Here is an 18,090-nt window from a genome sequence, read left to right as displayed (position 1 = left end):
ATACTAGGCTCAGATCATCTATGCTGAGGGAAAGCGTCGCAAAAGTCGTTCCGACATGGGGCAACCGTCAAGCCCCGTTGACCAGAGTGGAAGAGGCCCGCATTCTCCGCTTTTTGACTAACTGAGGTCGGGTGTTTGGCATCTGTTCATGCGGGGTGATGGTCCGGCGGAGACCGGCCGGAGCCGAATGTCACGGATAAAGACTTCCTGAAAAATGGATCTTTGTATCAACACGTTTTCATCAAGCCGTAATCGGACAGGAACATGCTTGTCATGTTCAGGGAATGGCATAGCACATTGGTTCGGGCCCTGGCTCCCCGAATGCAAGAATAGCTACCTCCAATATGTGCCGAGAGGGCTACTGGAGGCAGATAGTTCGACGCGCTAGAAATCCTTCAAACTCATCAGGTCTGAAAAGGGGAATCTGAGATTCGAAATCCCCACAAGTTGAGGTTGGCAAGCTTATCATTCTCAAGTCGGATGTGACCACTTGCATGTACTAACCTACTTCCTCATGTAGGTACTTAACGCAAATGCCAAGTACGGTGCGAGGAGTCATGGTTTTGAGTCCGGGCTCCAATTTCCTCGCGATTCATCGCGCTGCTCGTGCCCTTTCCGCCTTGATAAATCATTCGAGCAGTGATCGAATATGCATTGCATAAGTATGTTGAAAGTGCAGCACAGCAGCTGGTGATCTCAAAATGATCTACACGTGTTATCCAGCATTCATGGGGTTCACAGCGGCCTGGACCAGTTCATTGACCGGTGCCGTGCTCTGTGGAAACCCAAATTTTGCTAGTCAGGAGAGGAAAGTTTTCCACTTAGCTTTGAGTCGCATACCTACCTTATGCATGCCTGCACCAGTGTGGATACGCCTCATCATCCTTATGACTTCTCTCCTTTGTTGGTTTTGACACTCCCAGCTGAATGGCTCGATATAGCGCGACGGACAGTCTCGTCCCAATGATCTGGGTCACCTCTCATAAGTGCCATTAGACAGTCAACGGGAATTTTCAAGTCACTTGCAGGGGCTTATTACGCGGCATGCCAAGGTTCGCCATGCCGCTATCGACCAGCTTCATCGTTCAGTTGATTCAAGAAGCCGGGGCACTCGGAGCCGACTAGCCAGCCACCCCCATACTGTGTGCTGGATCGCCAAGCGGGAGCTAAACGGCTCTCGCGGCGGCCTCGCCATGCCTCCCATACCCCCTCCAATCATGGAGCGCCTCGGGAATCCGGTTTAATTTCCTAGCGAGAACGCTACCTCTAAACTGCCGGACAGAACCCGGATTTCGCAGCGGACCGGCGCCTCTCATGTGATCGACCTGGGGAATCGCGCGGTCTGGGGTAAGTCAACTTCGGGGAAGAAAGGAAATGCGGGGATGGCTCAGGTGGTCTTCCATGCTAAAGTGAATCCACGGATGTGGATACGCGACGGGCGTGATGCCAGAGACAGTCTGACAGACCACTTGCGCCGGCTTGGCTGCTGCGCTGCTGGTCTTGGGTGACGGAGTGGTCTGGTTGCAGCCGAGGGATTCAGAAATTGGGAACCGAACCATTGAGATGCGCAATGATAGACATATATAAGGGCGATATCGCGTCTGCGTCGATCGCGGGGAAGTGATTGATTTTCCCGTGTCCCCCAGACTCTAAAGATCTAACTTACGGATCGGACTGTCCATTCGAGTACCCAGACCCCGAGATCTTTGCCGAGCATTGCCTGCCAGAATGGCTGAGCCAACGAAACGGACCTACCCCGTCGACGACGAGAAGCGAGACCTCGCCAGCAGCGATGTCATGGAAGACGCGCCTCCCACTGTAGTGGCAGCCGTCGCTGCACACGAGATCGCACACGAGGTGGAAGATGGCAAATACTCGCCTTGGACGAAATCCATGTTCAACCTCTATGGGGTCCTGTTTGTGGCGTACTGCTGCGGTGCCCTCAACGGATATGTAAGCTTGCCTTGACTTTGCGGAATAATATCGACCTGCATCATTGACAGAATGCAACAGGATGGATCACTCATGGGATCGCTCAACGGAATGACATCCTACCAACGAACTTTTGACATGTAGGTGCTCCGCGGTAGCGACGCTTGATGGGAGACGTGGGCTGACCCAGGAGCAGGAAAACCTCGGGCTCTTCGACCGGCATCGTGTTCATGATGTACAACGTCGGATCGGTTTGTGCCATTCTCTTCACGGGGCCCGTCAATGACCTTCTTGGCCGACGTTGGGGCATGTTTACCGGCGCTTTGCTCATCATTGTAAGTCAATTCGATATGGGCTTTCCCACCCTTTCCCTGAGGCGGATTTTGCTGACAGATATCCTAGATCGGCACTTGCATCCAGTAAGGCGGACCAATCATTCGAGCTTTGGATTGGAAGCTGACTTCTTATCTAGAGCTACTGCAAACCATATCCCTCAGTTCCTAGGAGGACGTTTCGTTTTGGGCTTTGGCGTGTCATTTTGCTGTGTTTCTGCTCCAACTTACGTGAGCGAGCTGGCTCACCCCAAGGTATGTCGGATCTTGAGAATTACTAATGAAGTTCTACTGACGATTCGGGGAATAGTGGAGAGGTACCCTGACTGGACTGTACAACTGCATGTGGTAAGAACCCCTGTAGACTTGAGTACATCAATATCACCCCTCAAGCTAACAACAAAACAGGCCCGTTGGAGCTTTCATTGCAGGTTGGGTAAGCAGCTACCATTCTGGAACAGCTTGAGCGTATTCGACGATGATAGTAATTGTGATCAAAGGTTGCCTACGGCGCTTCTTTCATCCCGGGAGATGGCGGCTGGCGTCTTCCTGTCTGGTGTCAACTGGTCACATCAGGAATCGTTGTCGCTTTTGTGTTCTTCTTGCCAGAAAGTGTAAGCAGCCAACTTGATTTCAAGGTCAACGCTTCAACTAACCTTAAACTCAATAGCCCAGATGGCTTGTGGCCAACGACCGACACGAAGAGGCAGCAAAGATTCTGACTCAGCTCCACGGTGAAAAGGACCCCAACCATCCGATCGTGCAATTGCAGATGAAGGAAATGATGGCCCAAATTTCGAACGAGGCTAGTGATAAAAAGTGGTGGGATTACCACGAATTGTGGAACACCCACTCCGCTCGGAGAAGACTTATTTGCGTCTTGGGTATGGCCATCATGGGACAGGTAAGACCTTCTGAGCCGCTGTAACACGGACATTGCATTTGGATCTGATACTTATCGTCACCAGGCTTCCGGAAATTCTCTTTCCAGCTACTATCTCGTGACAATGATGAACACAGCCGGAATTACCGACGAAAAGAAGGTCCTAGCCCTAAACGCAGTCAACAGCATTCTCGGCCTTCTCGGCAGTGTTATTGGCGCCCGTCTCACCGACCGCGTTGGCCGACGACCCTTGCTCATCTACAGCATTCTCTTCTGCTCCGTCACTTTCGCAGTTATCACCGGTACATCCAAGATGGCCGTCGATGACCCGAGCAACACCAATGCCGCCAATACCACCATCGCCTTCGTCTTCCTGTTTGGTGTCGTATTCTCTCTGGGTTGGACAGCTCAGCAGAGCATGTACATTGCCGAGACTCTGAGCACCTCCACTCGTGCCAAGGGAACTGCGGTCGGCAATTTTGCCTCCTCGGCTATTTCGCTGGTGCTTGCTTACAGTTCTGGCCCTGCATTTGAGAAGATTGGCTACTACTTTTACCTTGTCTTCGTCTTTTGGTGCGTTACTCATCAATCAAAGATATCAGAGTTCCATTCATCAATGCTAACTTTTAGTTTAGGGATATCTTGGAGGCAATCTTCATCTACTTCTTCTTCCCGGAGACTAACCACAGAACGCTGGAAGAGCTTGAGGAGGTGTTTTCTGCGCCCAACCCCGTCAAGAAGAGTTTGGAGCCTCGTTCCGCATCGACTGTGTTGGAGACTATGAAGGTTCCCAATGAGAAATTTGTAGAGGCCTAAAAGAATGGATATCTGATGACGAAACTAGTGGCTCCTCAGGACCCCACAAGCATATAGAACTGCAGATCGAGTCCTGGTACAGCTCTTGTAGTAAATTCATGAAGTCTTGACTTGATCAATTCTCTTTTGCATAAAGTATGAATGAAAAATAGTTTTTTCAAGTATCCCTGCTGACAAAGAGGCAGATTGGTTTTTAATAAGTTACCCTCAGTGTTTGTCACCGGTCGTCGGTTTCGGAACTTCAGAGGGTGGCGGATATGCATCGGCTTTCTCACCGATATCGTCATCCTGCTGGGAATAACGTGCGGGGACTAACATCGCACCGGAAGACTTCTGTTTATCTGAATATTCATGCTGTAAATCCGCATCAACACATAATGAGCGCTTGCAAATCACCAGTCATCAATGACTGTCTCGGAGCTTCTCTCATCGATATAGGTCGGCATTCGCAAGCTTTGGTCTCACCAAGAATTCATCACCAGTCAATCATTATTCCGGCAAACAAGATCCGGGGATCATTCTTCCACGGCTATTCACGGATTTTGAATACCCAGGAGCATCTACAGACAATGGCTGAATACAAGCCGATCGTCCTCCGCCTTGGCGAGGATATCAAATACAACCACGATTATTACAAGAATGTGTTCACAGACCGATTCACCGTTGTCCCCAACGAGGAACTGGATCGAGCATCTTTCATCAAAGCTCTCAAAGAGAAGAAATATGGCGACTTTTCCGCAATATTCCGCCCTCATTTCCAGACCGGCGGCGAGATGGGCCAGTGGGATGACGAACTCATCGACCTCCTGCCCTCATCAGTTCGCATATTTGCCTCCGCGGGAGCAGGTTTTAACTGGGCTGATGTCGATACCCTCGGTCGACGCAAGATCTGGTACGCTAACGGCGCAGGTGCCAGTGACGAGGCCGTCTCGGACACGGGACTTTTTATGATCCTTTCCGTCTTCCGCAACTTTTGGAGGGCACAGAGAGCGGCAAGAACGTGCGATCCTGAGCAATTCCTTGCCATGCATCGTCTGGTGGGAGGCATATCGTGGAGTCCACGCGATCATGTACTTGGGATCGTGGGACTGGGAAATATCAGCAAGAAACTCGCATACAAGGCCAGGACTGCGCTGGGTATGAAGATCCACTACTACGATGTGGTGCGATCACCCTTGGAGGTCGAGGAAGAGTTGCAAGCGACCTTCCATCCGACTCTACACGAACTCCTGGCTGTGTCGGACTGCGTGACGCTTCATACTCCGCTCAATGCTCATACGCATGACTTGATCAACAAAGAAGCTTTCGCAGCCATGAAGGACGGAGCTCGACTCATCAACACGGCACGAGGCGAAGTGGTCAACGAAGAAGCCTTGATTGAGGCTCTACAAAGCGGGAAGTTGTCAGCTGCTGGCTTGGACGTGCATTATCACGAACCGCAAGTTTCAAAGACACTGGCGGACATGGAGAATGTAACTCTAACGTGTCACAACGGCGGAGCAGCTATCACCACGCGAGTCAATTTTGAGCTGAATGCGATGAAAAACATCGTTGAAGTGGTCGGGAGAGATGGCACTACAGTTGGCAAGCCGTTGACGCCGGTAAATCAGAAGGCGTTCGAGGCATCTCGGTAGATCACAATTATCTCTCGAGCTCCCTCCAAATATATTTCTCCCTACCTATCTTTTCCAATCGTGTCCAATGCTTACATCCAAGTCGACTCTAGCTGGTGTTGCCATGATCGCCGATCAATATTCCATCCAAGCCAACCACTCCTCCGGCATTCTTCCCGATGTTCGGAAAAGTCGGGGCAGACGTCGTATCCCGGTATTGAAAGGCAACCCTGGAGCTATCCGTCCCCTCCCCCGCAAGCCAAGAATCCGGGGCCCCAGATCAGAGGCGGCGTCACAGGGGCATCCCGCCGGCTTTCTCCCCGGAGCTTCGATCCCTACAACGTTCCCAGCTTTCACTTTGTTTAAATAGTACGGCTGAATACTTTGAGTATAACGTTGCCACTTTTGAAGAAACCCACGGCTACCAACCGTTACGTCAGGGCTTGGAGCTTTCATGATGTCTGAATCAATCCAAGCACAGAAGCAAGATGCCGAGCATACAGAGAAACGGCAGACTCTTCTGCCAGACGAGTTGCCTCTACCTCAAGAGCTAGAGCACATGGGAGCCGATGAGCTAAGGCTGCTTGAAAGAGGTCTAACACGGCGTCTTGATCTCACCTTGATGCCATCAGTGTTTATTCTGTTCCTTCTGAATATTCTGTACGTCTAGAAGCACTGACCAAGTATTTTACTCATTCTTTCCCTGCTAACAACCCTCAAGCGATAGGAATAACATAGCAAGTGCGAAGATCACAGGTCTCACAGAGACACTTAACATAACAAATGCCGAATACAACACTTGCCTCCTGATGTTCTATGTTGGTTGTAAGTCTGGATCATGTCGACTCCAAGAACCCACATGGAACCTTTACGCTGACTTCATCACAAGACTGCATCACACAAGTTCCTTCAAATCTCATCATCGGAAAAGTGAGACCTTCTTACTACATCTGCCTAATCACATCGTTATGGGGAGTTCTATCCATGTGCCAGGGCTTCACAACCAATTTCGCTCAGCTCGCAGCAGTTCGTTTCATCCTTGGCCTAGTGGAGGCTCCCTTCCTACCCGCCGTCTTTGTTTTGATGTCATGCTGGTACAATAGAAAGGAATTGCCTCCGAGAATCGCGATCCTATATGGAGGAAATATGCTCGCCACGGCATTCTCAGGACTGATCGCCGCGGGAATTACCTCTGGTATGGGAGGCAAGGCAGGCAGACCCTCATGGGTAAGTTTACAAAGCCAGGATTTGGATCGCGAATCAAAGCCCCACTGACAACCCATAGGAATGGCTCTTTATCATTGAAGGCGCCATGACCGTAGTCATTGCCCTTCTCCTCCTGCCGTTGCTCACAGACTATCCGCTACAAAGCAAGCATCTCTTCATATCACGAGAGCATCAGCTCTACGCTGTAAGTCCTACATGATTCTCATGTGGAAACTTCTACCCACTTCCCCTTGCTAACCTTGAACAGGAGTGGAGAATCCGCAAAGAGAATGCAGGAATTGTCGACGAAGACCCAGAGTCGATCTTCTGGGGACTTAAGCAAGCCTTGATCGATCCCAAACTCTATCTTTTCATTGTGCAGCAAATGGCGTTAATCACGGCGCAAAGTTTCAATAACTTCTTCCCCTCGATTGTGGGAACTCTTGGCTACGGCCAAACAACAACGCTTCTTTTGACCTCCCCGCCATACTTCTTCGCTTTCATCGTTTCACTGTGTGTATCTTTCCATGCCTCACATAAGGACGAACGTGGCTATCACATCGCTGTCCCGATGGTCTTTGCTCTGCTTGGAAACCTCTTGGTAAGTGCAGTAAAATCAGCTTGAACCCTTATCTCATAAACTTACATCGATTAGGCTATGTTCGTACCATCTCTCGGTGGAAGATACTTCTCCATGTTTCTCATGACCTCCGGCTCCTATGCGCCCTACAACCTATGCGTTAGCTGGCTCAGCTCTTCTCTTCCACGGCCTAGAGCTAAACGTGCTGCTGCTTTAGCCATTGTCAATTTTATGGCTGCTGGGGTGGCGCACTTTTACACAAGTTACATGTTCCCTGACAGCCAGAAGCCGCGGTACTACGCCGGTGGGGCGGTCATGTCTGGAGCGTGTTTGGTGTGTGCCGGTGTAGCGTTGTCGATCAAGTATTACCTCAAGAAACAGAATGAGAATTTTGAGGAAGAGGAGCGCTTGGGTGTCACAAGCCATACCCATATCAAGGGGTCAAAAGCTGGGCATGGTGGTGAAGGGGTTGTCTCGTTCAGATACGTGCATTAGCTTCAAAGGTTGCTAGCTAGCATTATCATCGACAACTTCTTCTTAATAAGAGCTCAAATCGTCAAGTTACAGAGTTGATCCATACTTATCAACGCAGTGCCGGGGGTACCCGATGCCCCTTGGATCCTGATTTTTCCCCATTGAGTGATTCAAACTGGAAGATATTGTGTCGTCAAGAAAAAGTCAAGGGGCGGAAATGACGGTGAGAGTTTCCTGGCAGACTCAGTAGAGTATTGGAAACTTGATGAAAACAGGAGGTCTATGACATGACGTGATGCCGTAACTACTGTCAGCACCCACAACTGATAATCAGTGGAACAAATCAGCAGAGAACGCTACCATCCCTTGGCAGTGATTGCGAAGATAGCCGTCGGCAAAAGTTTTTGACGATCGGCTATATTTAAGCTTACTTGCCAAGCGTGGATCCGACCCCACCACTTCCCCTCGATGCCGTTTGGTGACAACGCGGAGGCGAACAGGAACAGGGTGGACCGACTTTTCCACGGCAAAGACGTACGCGGGGCCCCAAGTTCTCGCGAAGCCGATCGGACGTGACAACTCTCCCGGGGAGCCGGGCCAAGCCCCTCGGATGACATATCGGCGTGATGAACATATGGTAGAAAATGGCTATCTCTTCTGCCAAGACCGGTATCTCTAGAAGGAAGTGGATATTGCATTGGGTCCAAGTTGTCAACGTTCTGCTGATGTCAAGCCCCTCTCCTCTTTCGCAAAGCTGGGCATATGTCCGCAGACCCCTCGTCTTCTTCAGACAACGAATGGCATGTCTCGGTGTGTAGCCGATGAGCGCTTTATTCATGTAATTGCCAAGACGTCAAGTTTTTTGCGGGGGGTTGCTCTCTCCATCTACGGGACCATGGGCGGAGGGAGGAAAGCCTGTCAACAGCGGAGGAGCATTTTCTGGGCAGCGACATACATATAAACACATTAACCTTTATCTCATGCAGCCATGAATTCCGAACGCAAGTTCTCCCACTTCGTCATCTCTGTCTGCTCACTTATTTGGGAACATTATGGGTATCCAAGGACCTTTCACGGCGCTGGTGGCAGCGCTTCGTATTAGCTCAGCTGTGGCATTCAATGTGATTCCTCGCCAGAGCAACGGCACCGGCGAGACGAGCCCTTACTTTTCGGACGTATCTGATTACATCGATTCCATTCTTGATGAGTTATGGCCAATCAACAAGGAAATCCACGACAATCCCGAGTTGGGATATGAAGAGGTTAAGGCCCATGAGCTCCTCACTTCCTTCATGGAATCCCATGAAGGGTGGAATGTCACCAGATCCATCTACAATATCAGCACCGCATTCGTCGCAGTGTTTGAAGGATCGGGTGAGGGACCTGTGGTTTCCTTCAACGCTGAATACGGTGAGTCTATCACGAACGCGAATCTTTCGCTTCGAGGCTGATTGGTTTTGGCAGATGCCCTACCTGGACTAGGGCACGCGTGTGGGCACAACCTCATTGCGACAGCCTCTGTCGGAGGAGCGCTCGCTACCGCTGAGATCATGCGTGCCGAAAGCCTTCCCGGTAAGGTGATTTTGTTTGGCACTCCTGCTGAAGAAAGTAAGTCACATCCAGTGCATCATTCCCTTTAGGTACGCAGAGGCTCACCCATACCCAAGGTCTTGGTGGCAAGGTCAAGCTCCTTGAAGCTGGCGCTTTCAGAGACCACAACATCGATATCTCACTCATTTCTCACCCCACGAACAGCGGCGATTCCCCATACATGATCACAACTTCAACCGACCGTTTCGAAGTAGAATACTACGGAAAAGAGGCTCACGCCGCCGCTTCCCCTTGGGAGGGAATCAACGCTCAAGACGCCCTGGTGTTGGCTAACAACGCTATCGCTCTCCTCCGCCAGCAGACGCGGTCAACCAACAAGATTCACGGCATCATCACTTCGGCCGGAACACGCATCAATGTCATCCCCGCACTTGCGCAGGCTTCCTTCCAGATTCGTTCCGCCGAGGACGAGGCCCTGGAGGAGTGGACCGAGCGGATCATTAAATGCTGGGAAGCCGGTGCTTTGGCCACAGGTGCTGAGCTCAACGTCACCAAGCGCCCCTACGGCTACTCCAACATGGTGTCCAACGACATTCTCGCCAGTTCCTGGTCAAAGTATTTCACCGAGCTTGGCGGTGAAGTTCCCAACGCCGAGGTTGATAAGCTGCGCGAACCGAGTGGTAGCACCGATCAAGGAAACGTCAGCAAGGACTTCCCCACGATCAGCCCTTTCTTTGGAATCACGAACGAGAATGGCAGTGCTCCAGCTGGCGGCCCTCATACTGCTGCCTTTGAGGTCGCTGCCGGCAGTCGGGCTGCATTCGATAAGGCCATCGTGGTCGCGAAGAGCATGGCTGGCGTTGCGATTGATATCTTGACTGTTGATGGCATGCTTGAATTAGTTCAGGAAGAGTTTGAGGCTACTCAGACGAAGCGCAGAAGACGCAGGTCAAGTCATTAAGCTTATGCCGCCGATGTTCTTATAGATGTATCCACTGGTACTCAATGGTTACAGAGTAGCTGAAAACGATTTCATTGCACACAATCCCTAATGTTGTAATAACTTTTCAGTCCGTCTTCTGAACGATTTCTGTACGAACAAAGATTTTATCCGTCGACTCATCGTCTCTCATAGCACGTCCGCCCTGCATTTCGCCAAACTCGGAACGCCTATGGCTCGGTTTCCTTCCCCCGATGACCTTACTGTCCGTCTCTTTATGCATATCATCCATCTCAAGGTTCTCTTCCGAGTCGGTCATGACCATGAACCCATCAGCCCCTCGGGAGTGAGGCTTTGAGGCGGAGATAAACGTACGAGGTCCCGTCGCTCCAGACTTGCCACCGTTGTAGTATTTCGCATGAGGATTGGTTCGGTCTGCACTCGATCGAAGGGTACTGATGAACCGGCCAAAGATGCGGTCGAAGACTGGTCGGAGGATCGGTGACGATGATACCATGAGTGCGACGCCCATTTCAGCTGAGCTCCACACCATAGCGTTCGGAGATGTGAAGGAGAAATCAAGGAAGTCGACGCTGAATACCGAAGCAAGTCGCAGGGCTCCGAAAACGATCGTCTTGTGACCAAGCTCATTTATCAGAATTTGTTCAAATCTCATTGGTTCGACCTTGAAGAGACAGACAATTACCAAGTAGCTTTGGGCTTCACTTACAGGATACCGGCTCCGAAGATGCCTATGAGCGCGATTCGGTGCGCACTGGAAACTTGGAGCTTCAGCACCATAGGGATAGGCAGAATGAAGATGATCAGATCGACAATGACATCGACCACGCCAACAGCAGCAAAGGCTGTAATCTGATCACCACAAACTCCCCCGGGAATCGTTGGATTCCATTGCATTGCGATGGGTCTGCAGATAAGTAACCCAATGAGAATCGTCATCAAAGTCCAAGCTATGCACAAGCCCATGGTTGCCCAAGCCGCAATCTGTTGACCAGGAAGTCGCTGATTAATGAACTGAGTCTACATCGATATGAGGGGATTGCGATCGCTTTGATGCGAGTCTCAATTGCTTACCTTGAAAGGGCGGACAAAGAAGATGCGTTGAAGCATCCAGCAGATGCTGATCTTAAGTGACCCAAGAGACACAGCGTAAACCACTTGACTAGCATACCCAAACTTCATCAACTTCTCGATATGCCACGGCTGGAGCTCGGAGACGTGATGACCTGCACCGCCAAGGAAAAGCACTAAGAGTTGTTGGTCAGTCATGCATCGAGATAAATGTAATACGTTTCTTCGGGTGAACCTGAAAGACCGCCTAGTTCATGCTACTTACTCATGAAATGCAGGACTACAAACGCGTAGAACAGTATCTGACGAATTCACGATCAGTCGATTACCCCAGTTTTCACGGATTTGTTCTCTTTTCATACCAGCGCTACCATGTACAAGCTGTCGTCAACTCCAAATGGAACCCGGCGCATCTTTCGCGAGTACAGACGCAGCCCCGTCCATACTGTGACGAGTGTCACCAACACAACGTTGGTATAAATCACCTGTGTAGCATTTGGGTTTGCTGCTAGTGGCACAACGGTTGTCGTGATCTGAGAGAGGTCCGAATCGACAGCCATTGTCGTCACGCTCTCAAAGCTGTTGTGTTGTAACAGTTGTGTGGTTGGCGGGGGAAATCGAGCAAGTACTTTCAATAAGAGTTCGAATTCAATCCCAGACAGACTTGACAGAGCACGACTTGTGTGGGTATCGGGATTACGTCTTGTTCTGTGAGTCTCTGCGGCACAGCTATCTTCGTCAAAACTTGCATGAATCCATCTCGGCGGATGACGAATGGGGACCATGCAGGGAGTCAGGGACACATCTGCATTGAGACGTTGACCCTGGCAAGTCTAGCCAGGTCTTCAGATCCTTCTTGTCGTATCTGTGCCTGGCAGACTTCACTCTCCTTGAACACATTGAACTAGAGAAATTGTGGCAGGGCTTCAGTCTTAGATCATTTGCTTGTTACACCCACTCTATCCCATATTGGGCAGGTCGTCATAGTTATGCAAGTTGAGGTCTGCGCAAGCAGCATCTCAGTGCGCTCTTTACAGCACCTACATTGCATAGATTTCATTCACCAAGGCCAACAAAGCACACACAGTGTCTTGCTAGATTTCTGAATCTAAATTTCTACCTACTCAATTGAATTCACCTTGCTCGCGACACAAATGCATATATCTACACCAAAAAGGGGTTTTTTAAAAGTCGTCCATTCTGCAAACCACGCGTAACATGCCACGCTTCTACTCGAATGGAGAACTTTATTCTTTTTCGCAAGCAAATACCGAGAATATGGGTTCTTTGACGATAGGCAAGCCATGTACCCGGTAATACGGCCATCTGCACTCGGGAGGCGCGCGTGGCGGCGCAGCCAGTTCGCGCGACCTTGTCGCGAAACCAACCATCTTCCGACTTCCGTCGTAAAGCAAGGGGCATGCCACATCGAATGCCTTCATTAGACACAGTGATGATGCACTAGCTCCGTCTATTGATTCCCGCAGTCTTCAATCTTTCAGTTATCTGCTGTTGTGATTGTTGATGTGCTCCTGGGATTTGTGCCTCTCGCCAGGTAGCAGGGAGACAAACTCGGTACAGGATGGCGGAGCCCGGCGTGCACATTCCGGTGTTGCTCCATCATTTCTTTAGGCAACTTGAATGAGTGCCTGAGTCAGAGTACGGCAACGTTGTAGATTGTTAGTTCCCTCATGTCTGCAAGAGAGAATTCATCTGCAATGCGTCATGAATGATAATCAATGAGCAGGTTCTCGAGGGGTATAGGTTAGTAATTGAACCCGATACTTCGGCCAATTGATCGTTCGCAGCTTCAAAAAACGATTTTCCAGCCTTGTTAGTCAAACCATAGGCTATCTCGGCAGGATGCCCATGATATTCGTCACATTGCTCCCCTGAGTATTGCTTTTCATCCTAGACAGATCGTACGACCAACGAAATTCTGGGAGACTCTTTAGCCAATAAGAATCATTATCACCTCAAGGCTCTCTGTTGTTTTGGTGTTGCGCAGTTTTTGAGGTCCCTGGTTGCCAAGCGGGCCTTGTGGGCTGGGCTATAGTGGACCTTGGACTGGGGACAAATTCTTGAGCGCGGAACATCCTGGATGCTCCCGGAGGCCAAGGGTCTCAAACGGTCCTGGTAAAGACGAGTGGTGGAACCTGATTGAATCTGCTCCTGCGAGTCGCAACGAAAGTCCAATGTCTCTTGCGACTTTCTGCCTTCCATCGATCTTGAGGACAGAGATGCTGGCAGGCATCACTTGAGCTGTCCGTAGACTTCAAGTGCGTCGCTCACGTTCAGATGATACTAAATCCTATTCTGACATGTACGTAAAGTGTAGAGTGAACTTCAGTATGATCCATACTCTGGCAATAGAAATAAGATGGCTGGCTTTTCGTGAGAAGTAACGTTGGTCTTGTCAACCAACAAACTTCTTCACCCGCTCATATAAAATCCCTGTCTCCAAACAGCCAAGCCGGCTAGCAGGGATGGCGTTCCACATTTTATGCGGTTGGAGAGAACCTGCTCTTGAGCCTTGAAGACATCAAGGGTTACGTTCGGACATGATTCCCGACCGGTCGTGCGCCCATTGATTTCCGTCCAATTCCAACATGTCAAAATACCGTAAGAATTTTGCAACGTAACCTTATCTCGGTCCTTCGACCCTTTGAAGGGAGTCACTTCAGAAGCCTCACACATTATTTCAGATGCACGAGCATGGCTCTGCGTATACAACACGCCACCGAGAATGGGCGAGATTGCGCATGCAATAATTAGAAGCGGATGCACGCAGTCTTCAGACCTAAACCAAACCACGCGCCCGGTTGTGGGTATTTCCCGAATATCAATATTGGGGAACTATGGCCGAAATATTTCGATGGGCCTGAGCAAGCGGGTTCCTCCAGGCGTTGGGATATAAACCCGAAGCTACATCGCTGCACTTGCAGCCTTTTGGTGATGCTCGAGGCCCTTTCGCTTGGTCCAGACCACCCCCCAGAGTCACTCTTGGTCCCCTTCTCCTCTCCTACATAATTCCGGTTCATCATACATCTGGCACTTAAAAACTACAAGACAGGATGCTGTCAACAGTTTGGGACTACGTCATAGTTGGCGGTGGCCTCGCGGGTTCTGTCATCTCAAGCCGCATGTTGGAGTACAATAGTTCCCTAAACATTCTACTCATCGAGGCTGGCGAAGACACCCGGTCGCGTACCGACATTCTTTACACCAACGCTACGAACCTCATGGGTGGCGAGCTCGACTGGCAGTATCCGACTAAACCTGTCTCCGCGCTCAATGACCGCAGTCTCGTCTTCAACCAGGGCAAAGGCTTGGGAGGCGGCGCCGCGATCAATTCTTGTAGGCACCCATTGAACTTTCTCGAGATTGACTCAAAATACTAATGATACCTAGGTGGTTATACTCGTGGCCCCAAGGTGGATTATGATGAGTGGGCTGAAATCGTAGGCGACTCGCGATGGAGCTATGATAGCCAACTACCCTGGATGAAGAAGGCCGAGGATTGGTTCAGCACCAACAGTACCGCTCAGCATGGCAATGGGGGCCCTCTCCACGTTGCTTCCGTCACATCCACAGGCCGTTCGTACCCCCTCCGCGACGATGTTGCGGGAGCTTGGCAAGAACTCGGAGTTACGGGGTTGCCCAACCTCGACAGCAACGCCGGCGATAACCTTGGTCGCGCCGAGCTCACCGAGACCAGACGTAACGGTCTTCGTGAACTCACACCAGTTATCTATCCCCTTGATGGCATCACGGTTTTGACCTACACTCTGGTTGAAAAGATTATTCTTGCCAAGAATTGCAGTGACGGGGAGCTGAGGGCAACCGGCGTTCAGCTCGCCAATGGAACCCAGATTTCCTCCAAGAACGTAATCTCGGCGGCTGGAGCGTACCGATCTCCCCAGCTGCTCATGCTCTCTGGTATCGGCGACGCTGAAGAGCTGCAGAAGCACAACATCTCAGTCAGGCTCGACCTCCCCGATGTTGGAAAGAATCTCATGGATCACATGTCATTCTACCAGTTCTGGAAGCTCAAGAACCCCGAGAAAGGTCTCGCGCTTGGCTCCAACAACCCATTGTTCTCACAGCCTGAGTTCGCTACCGGCTACCCGATCGACTGGGTTGTGTCCACCGATGTCGACAAGACAGGTCTTGCCACTGCCATCGCCAAAGACGAGGGTGCTGCACCAGACGCCGCGACTCACTCGCTCCTTAAAACAGGCCGAAGTTTCCTTGAGAACTTTATCATTTACCAAGCCTACAGTGCCTCGAATCCTACCGTTCCCTTGGATGGATCGCACATCTACACCAATGTAGTCTCTTTCCTACCCACCTCTCACGGCACCGTCGGTCTCGAAACCTCCAACCCCGCAACCGGACCAGTCATCAACCTCAACTACCTTGAGACCGAGGTCGACCGCTACGTCTATCGCGAGGGTATACGTCAAATGACTAAGCTGATGCTGAACACCACTTTTGGCAAGGACTTCATCGCCGGTGAGACTGCGCCAGATGCTTTTGAGCCTGTGTCGCTTGATGACACTGACGACTATCTCAACTCTCGTCTGGCAGCGGGAGGTGTCACGACGTGGCATCCTCATGGCACGTGTTCCATGGGCAAGGTCGTTGACTCTGAGTTCAAGGTGAAAGGTGTGAAGGGCCTACGTGTGGTGGATGCCTCGGTTCTGCCTGTCCCCATGGCTGCCCATCTCATGGCTCCGTTATATGCCATGTCGGAGCAGGCAGCTGCTATAATCACTGGAAATGCCTAGAGGCTTGAATATGAATATCTAATACACACTTGGGTTCATGATAATAATGGACTTCATCATCGTCACTTGAGAGGCTTTACATGATTGATCCGAAAGTGCTTCGAAGATATTCGAAAATGCAGCATGTTGCTCATTGTGGCCACCGTAGTATTTCGCGCCCCATTCTGTAGGAGTATGATCGTAGGCCCGTATTCGACTTTTTCTTCGGGTGAGGATGATGGTGTCTCGGATGGGTTTGATGGCTATGACATTTTTGCTTGAGGCCTTTGAGGTTTTGGTTCGTGCGGAAGGAAACGGCAGTGGTCACAGTGAGTTGTGTATTTTGAACTCTTGGTTTTCTGTTTGTTTTTTTTTGCTTTTCTTTTTCTCCTTCCTAGATGTATGCTGGATTATATTTTGCGTTTTTAGACAATGGAGTGCTGAAATTGTCTTTGGGTCGTCATGGTCTGCAGATTATCGTCCAGAGTCAAGCATGCACACCGCGGTTTATATATCAACGACCTGGCATGCACTACCAGGGTTTTTCAGTTGATCTTCATTGGATGTTCCATATATCTACACTCTATTTGCAATCAGCAGATGACCCTCATTGGCTTGGTGCATCCTAGATTGCTTGTCTTGAACAGTCGTGTATCTTTGTCATCTAGAACAGTGATTCGGTAACACAGCATCTCCAATAGGACGTGAACATGGGGCCTAGACTACTCTCGATTGTGGCGGTCGAGAGAAATGAGCAGCTCTTTCTCATTATGACTACCCATTTAGTCTATGTTTGAATGATTCGGCGGTAAACGTACATCATGCCTCGCAGACGCTGTTCAGGGGCAGGTGCGCAGCAGGATAAAGCGATCTCTGCGAGAGTACGTACATGTGACACAGGGTCCTTTGTGACAGGCTTGGCTAATCTTCAGCAAACAAAACATCTTCCATCCTCTGCGCCCGCTCCTCCGCGTGTACGTGAGGTGGGTCTGCACACATTGCCAATGGATGAAAGTCACTGTTAACGTCTCATATCATTTGTGCGGTGGCTTGTTCCTGACAGGTGAGAGCATATACATCTGATAAGAGAGCAAGCTAGGCGGAAGTGGACAAAAAACACATTCTTATTCGGTTCAATGTTCGGTATTCCCCCTCTCCTACGACAAAGGACTGATTTAAGTCATGCCCTGCGTTTCAGTCTGAAATGACAATCCCAGTTAGGTTTTGCCAATGATGCTTCTTCGTTTCGTGATGCACTGTTTTGATTCAAGAAGTAACCATTGAGTGAATATGAATGACAGGCCGCACACAAAATACCAGTAACCTAAGACCTAGCAAAAGTTGAAATATCTCAGTAAACATCAAGAAAGCGCAAGATGTGTGTACATGTACCATCCGCCTTCCCAAATTGCACTGCATATGCCCCTAGAAGGCTCTGCACTCAATCAAGCCCTTCTCGTAGCTGTTGTAAACAGCTCCATCACAAGCCAGAAATCCCATGGCAGCAAGTGCAGCAGTGGTACCTCCACCTATCGCACCAACGCCAAGAGCCGCAATACCGCACTCCATGACCTCAAAGATAGCTGATCCGACCAAAGTGTCCATGCACTTGTTACACTCCGTGGCGGGCTGCTTCACGCACTGTCTCTCTTGGGCCTCACGAAGGCGGCGCCTGCGGATGTTGCCGACTGACCCGGAGCGGGCCGAGTTGAGGATGCTCTCGGCGCGGACCAGGTTCTGGGTCTCCATGGCACCGGCGACTTGTCTTTCCTGCAGACTGTTGGCGTACACGGCGGGGTCGATAGCCGCAGCGGTAGTGAAGAGACCGCTAAGGAAGACGGTGGTGATGGTGGTAAACTTCATGTTGACAAGATATGAAAGTTGTAGACTTGTTAAATAGAG

General features: G+C 50.4%; 6 protein-coding genes across 6 annotated transcripts; 4 read left to right on the top strand and 2 right to left on the bottom strand.

Annotated features, from left to right (window-relative positions):
- Positions 1–1,728: 1,728 nt before the first annotated feature.
- HER10_EVM0004277 (uncharacterized protein) lies at positions 1,729–3,963 on the top strand (the record flags this gene model as incomplete). Its single annotated transcript, XM_035473927.1, has 8 exons — positions 1,729–1,953; positions 2,014–2,072; positions 2,129–2,271; positions 2,407–2,519; positions 2,765–2,878; positions 2,935–3,168; positions 3,233–3,720; positions 3,783–3,963. 8 exons carry the CDS (start codon positions 1,729–1,731, stop codon positions 3,961–3,963), a joined length of 1,557 nt encoding a protein of 518 aa, XP_035338253.1.
- A 569-nt stretch (positions 3,964–4,532) lies between these two features.
- On the top strand, positions 4,533–5,597 carry HER10_EVM0012475 (2-ketogluconate reductase; the record flags this gene model as incomplete). The annotated part of the gene is made up of 1 exon (XM_035481869.1): positions 4,533–5,597. The coding sequence occupies one exon, from the start codon at positions 4,533–4,535 to the stop codon at positions 5,595–5,597; it is 1,065 nt and encodes a 354-aa protein (XP_035339010.1).
- Positions 5,598–6,033: 436 nt separating this feature from the next.
- HER10_EVM0012197 (uncharacterized protein) lies at positions 6,034–10,348 on the top strand (the record flags this gene model as incomplete). Its single annotated transcript, XM_035481597.1, has 9 exons — positions 6,034–6,236; positions 6,298–6,401; positions 6,466–6,803; positions 6,862–6,987; positions 7,051–7,383; positions 7,438–7,802; positions 8,843–9,246; positions 9,301–9,444; positions 9,504–10,348. The coding sequence occupies 9 exons, from the start codon at positions 6,034–6,036 to the stop codon at positions 10,346–10,348; spliced, it is 2,862 nt and encodes a 953-aa protein (XP_035338983.1).
- Positions 10,349–10,454: 106 nt separating this feature from the next.
- HER10_EVM0000286 (uncharacterized protein) lies at positions 10,455–11,979 on the bottom strand (the record flags this gene model as incomplete). Its single annotated transcript, XM_035470074.1, has 5 exons — positions 10,455–10,998; positions 11,058–11,332; positions 11,423–11,595; positions 11,685–11,721; positions 11,782–11,979. The coding sequence occupies 5 exons, from the start codon at positions 11,977–11,979 to the stop codon at positions 10,455–10,457; spliced, it is 1,227 nt and encodes a 408-aa protein (XP_035337901.1).
- A 2,514-nt stretch (positions 11,980–14,493) lies between these two features.
- HER10_EVM0012264 (uncharacterized protein) lies at positions 14,494–16,209 on the top strand (the record flags this gene model as incomplete). The annotated part of the gene is made up of 2 exons (XM_035481662.1): positions 14,494–14,776; positions 14,831–16,209. 2 exons carry the CDS (start codon positions 14,494–14,496, stop codon positions 16,207–16,209), a joined length of 1,662 nt encoding a protein of 553 aa, XP_035338989.1.
- A 1,404-nt stretch (positions 16,210–17,613) lies between these two features.
- Positions 17,614–18,051, bottom strand: HER10_EVM0009430 (uncharacterized protein; the record flags this gene model as incomplete). Its single annotated transcript, XM_035478917.1, has 1 exon — positions 17,614–18,051. One exon carries the CDS (start codon positions 18,049–18,051, stop codon positions 17,614–17,616), a length of 438 nt encoding a protein of 145 aa, XP_035338743.1.
- Between the last annotated feature and the right edge of the window lie 39 nt (positions 18,052–18,090).

Source organism: Colletotrichum scovillei (genome assembly GCF_011075155.1).
Source record: "Colletotrichum scovillei strain TJNH1 chromosome Unknown Contig00001, whole genome shotgun sequence".
Classification (NCBI taxonomy): Eukaryota; Fungi; Ascomycota; class Sordariomycetes; order Glomerellales; family Glomerellaceae; genus Colletotrichum; species Colletotrichum scovillei.
The sequence above is the reverse complement of the archived record's forward strand: the minus strand, read 5'-3'. Positions and strand labels throughout refer to the sequence as shown.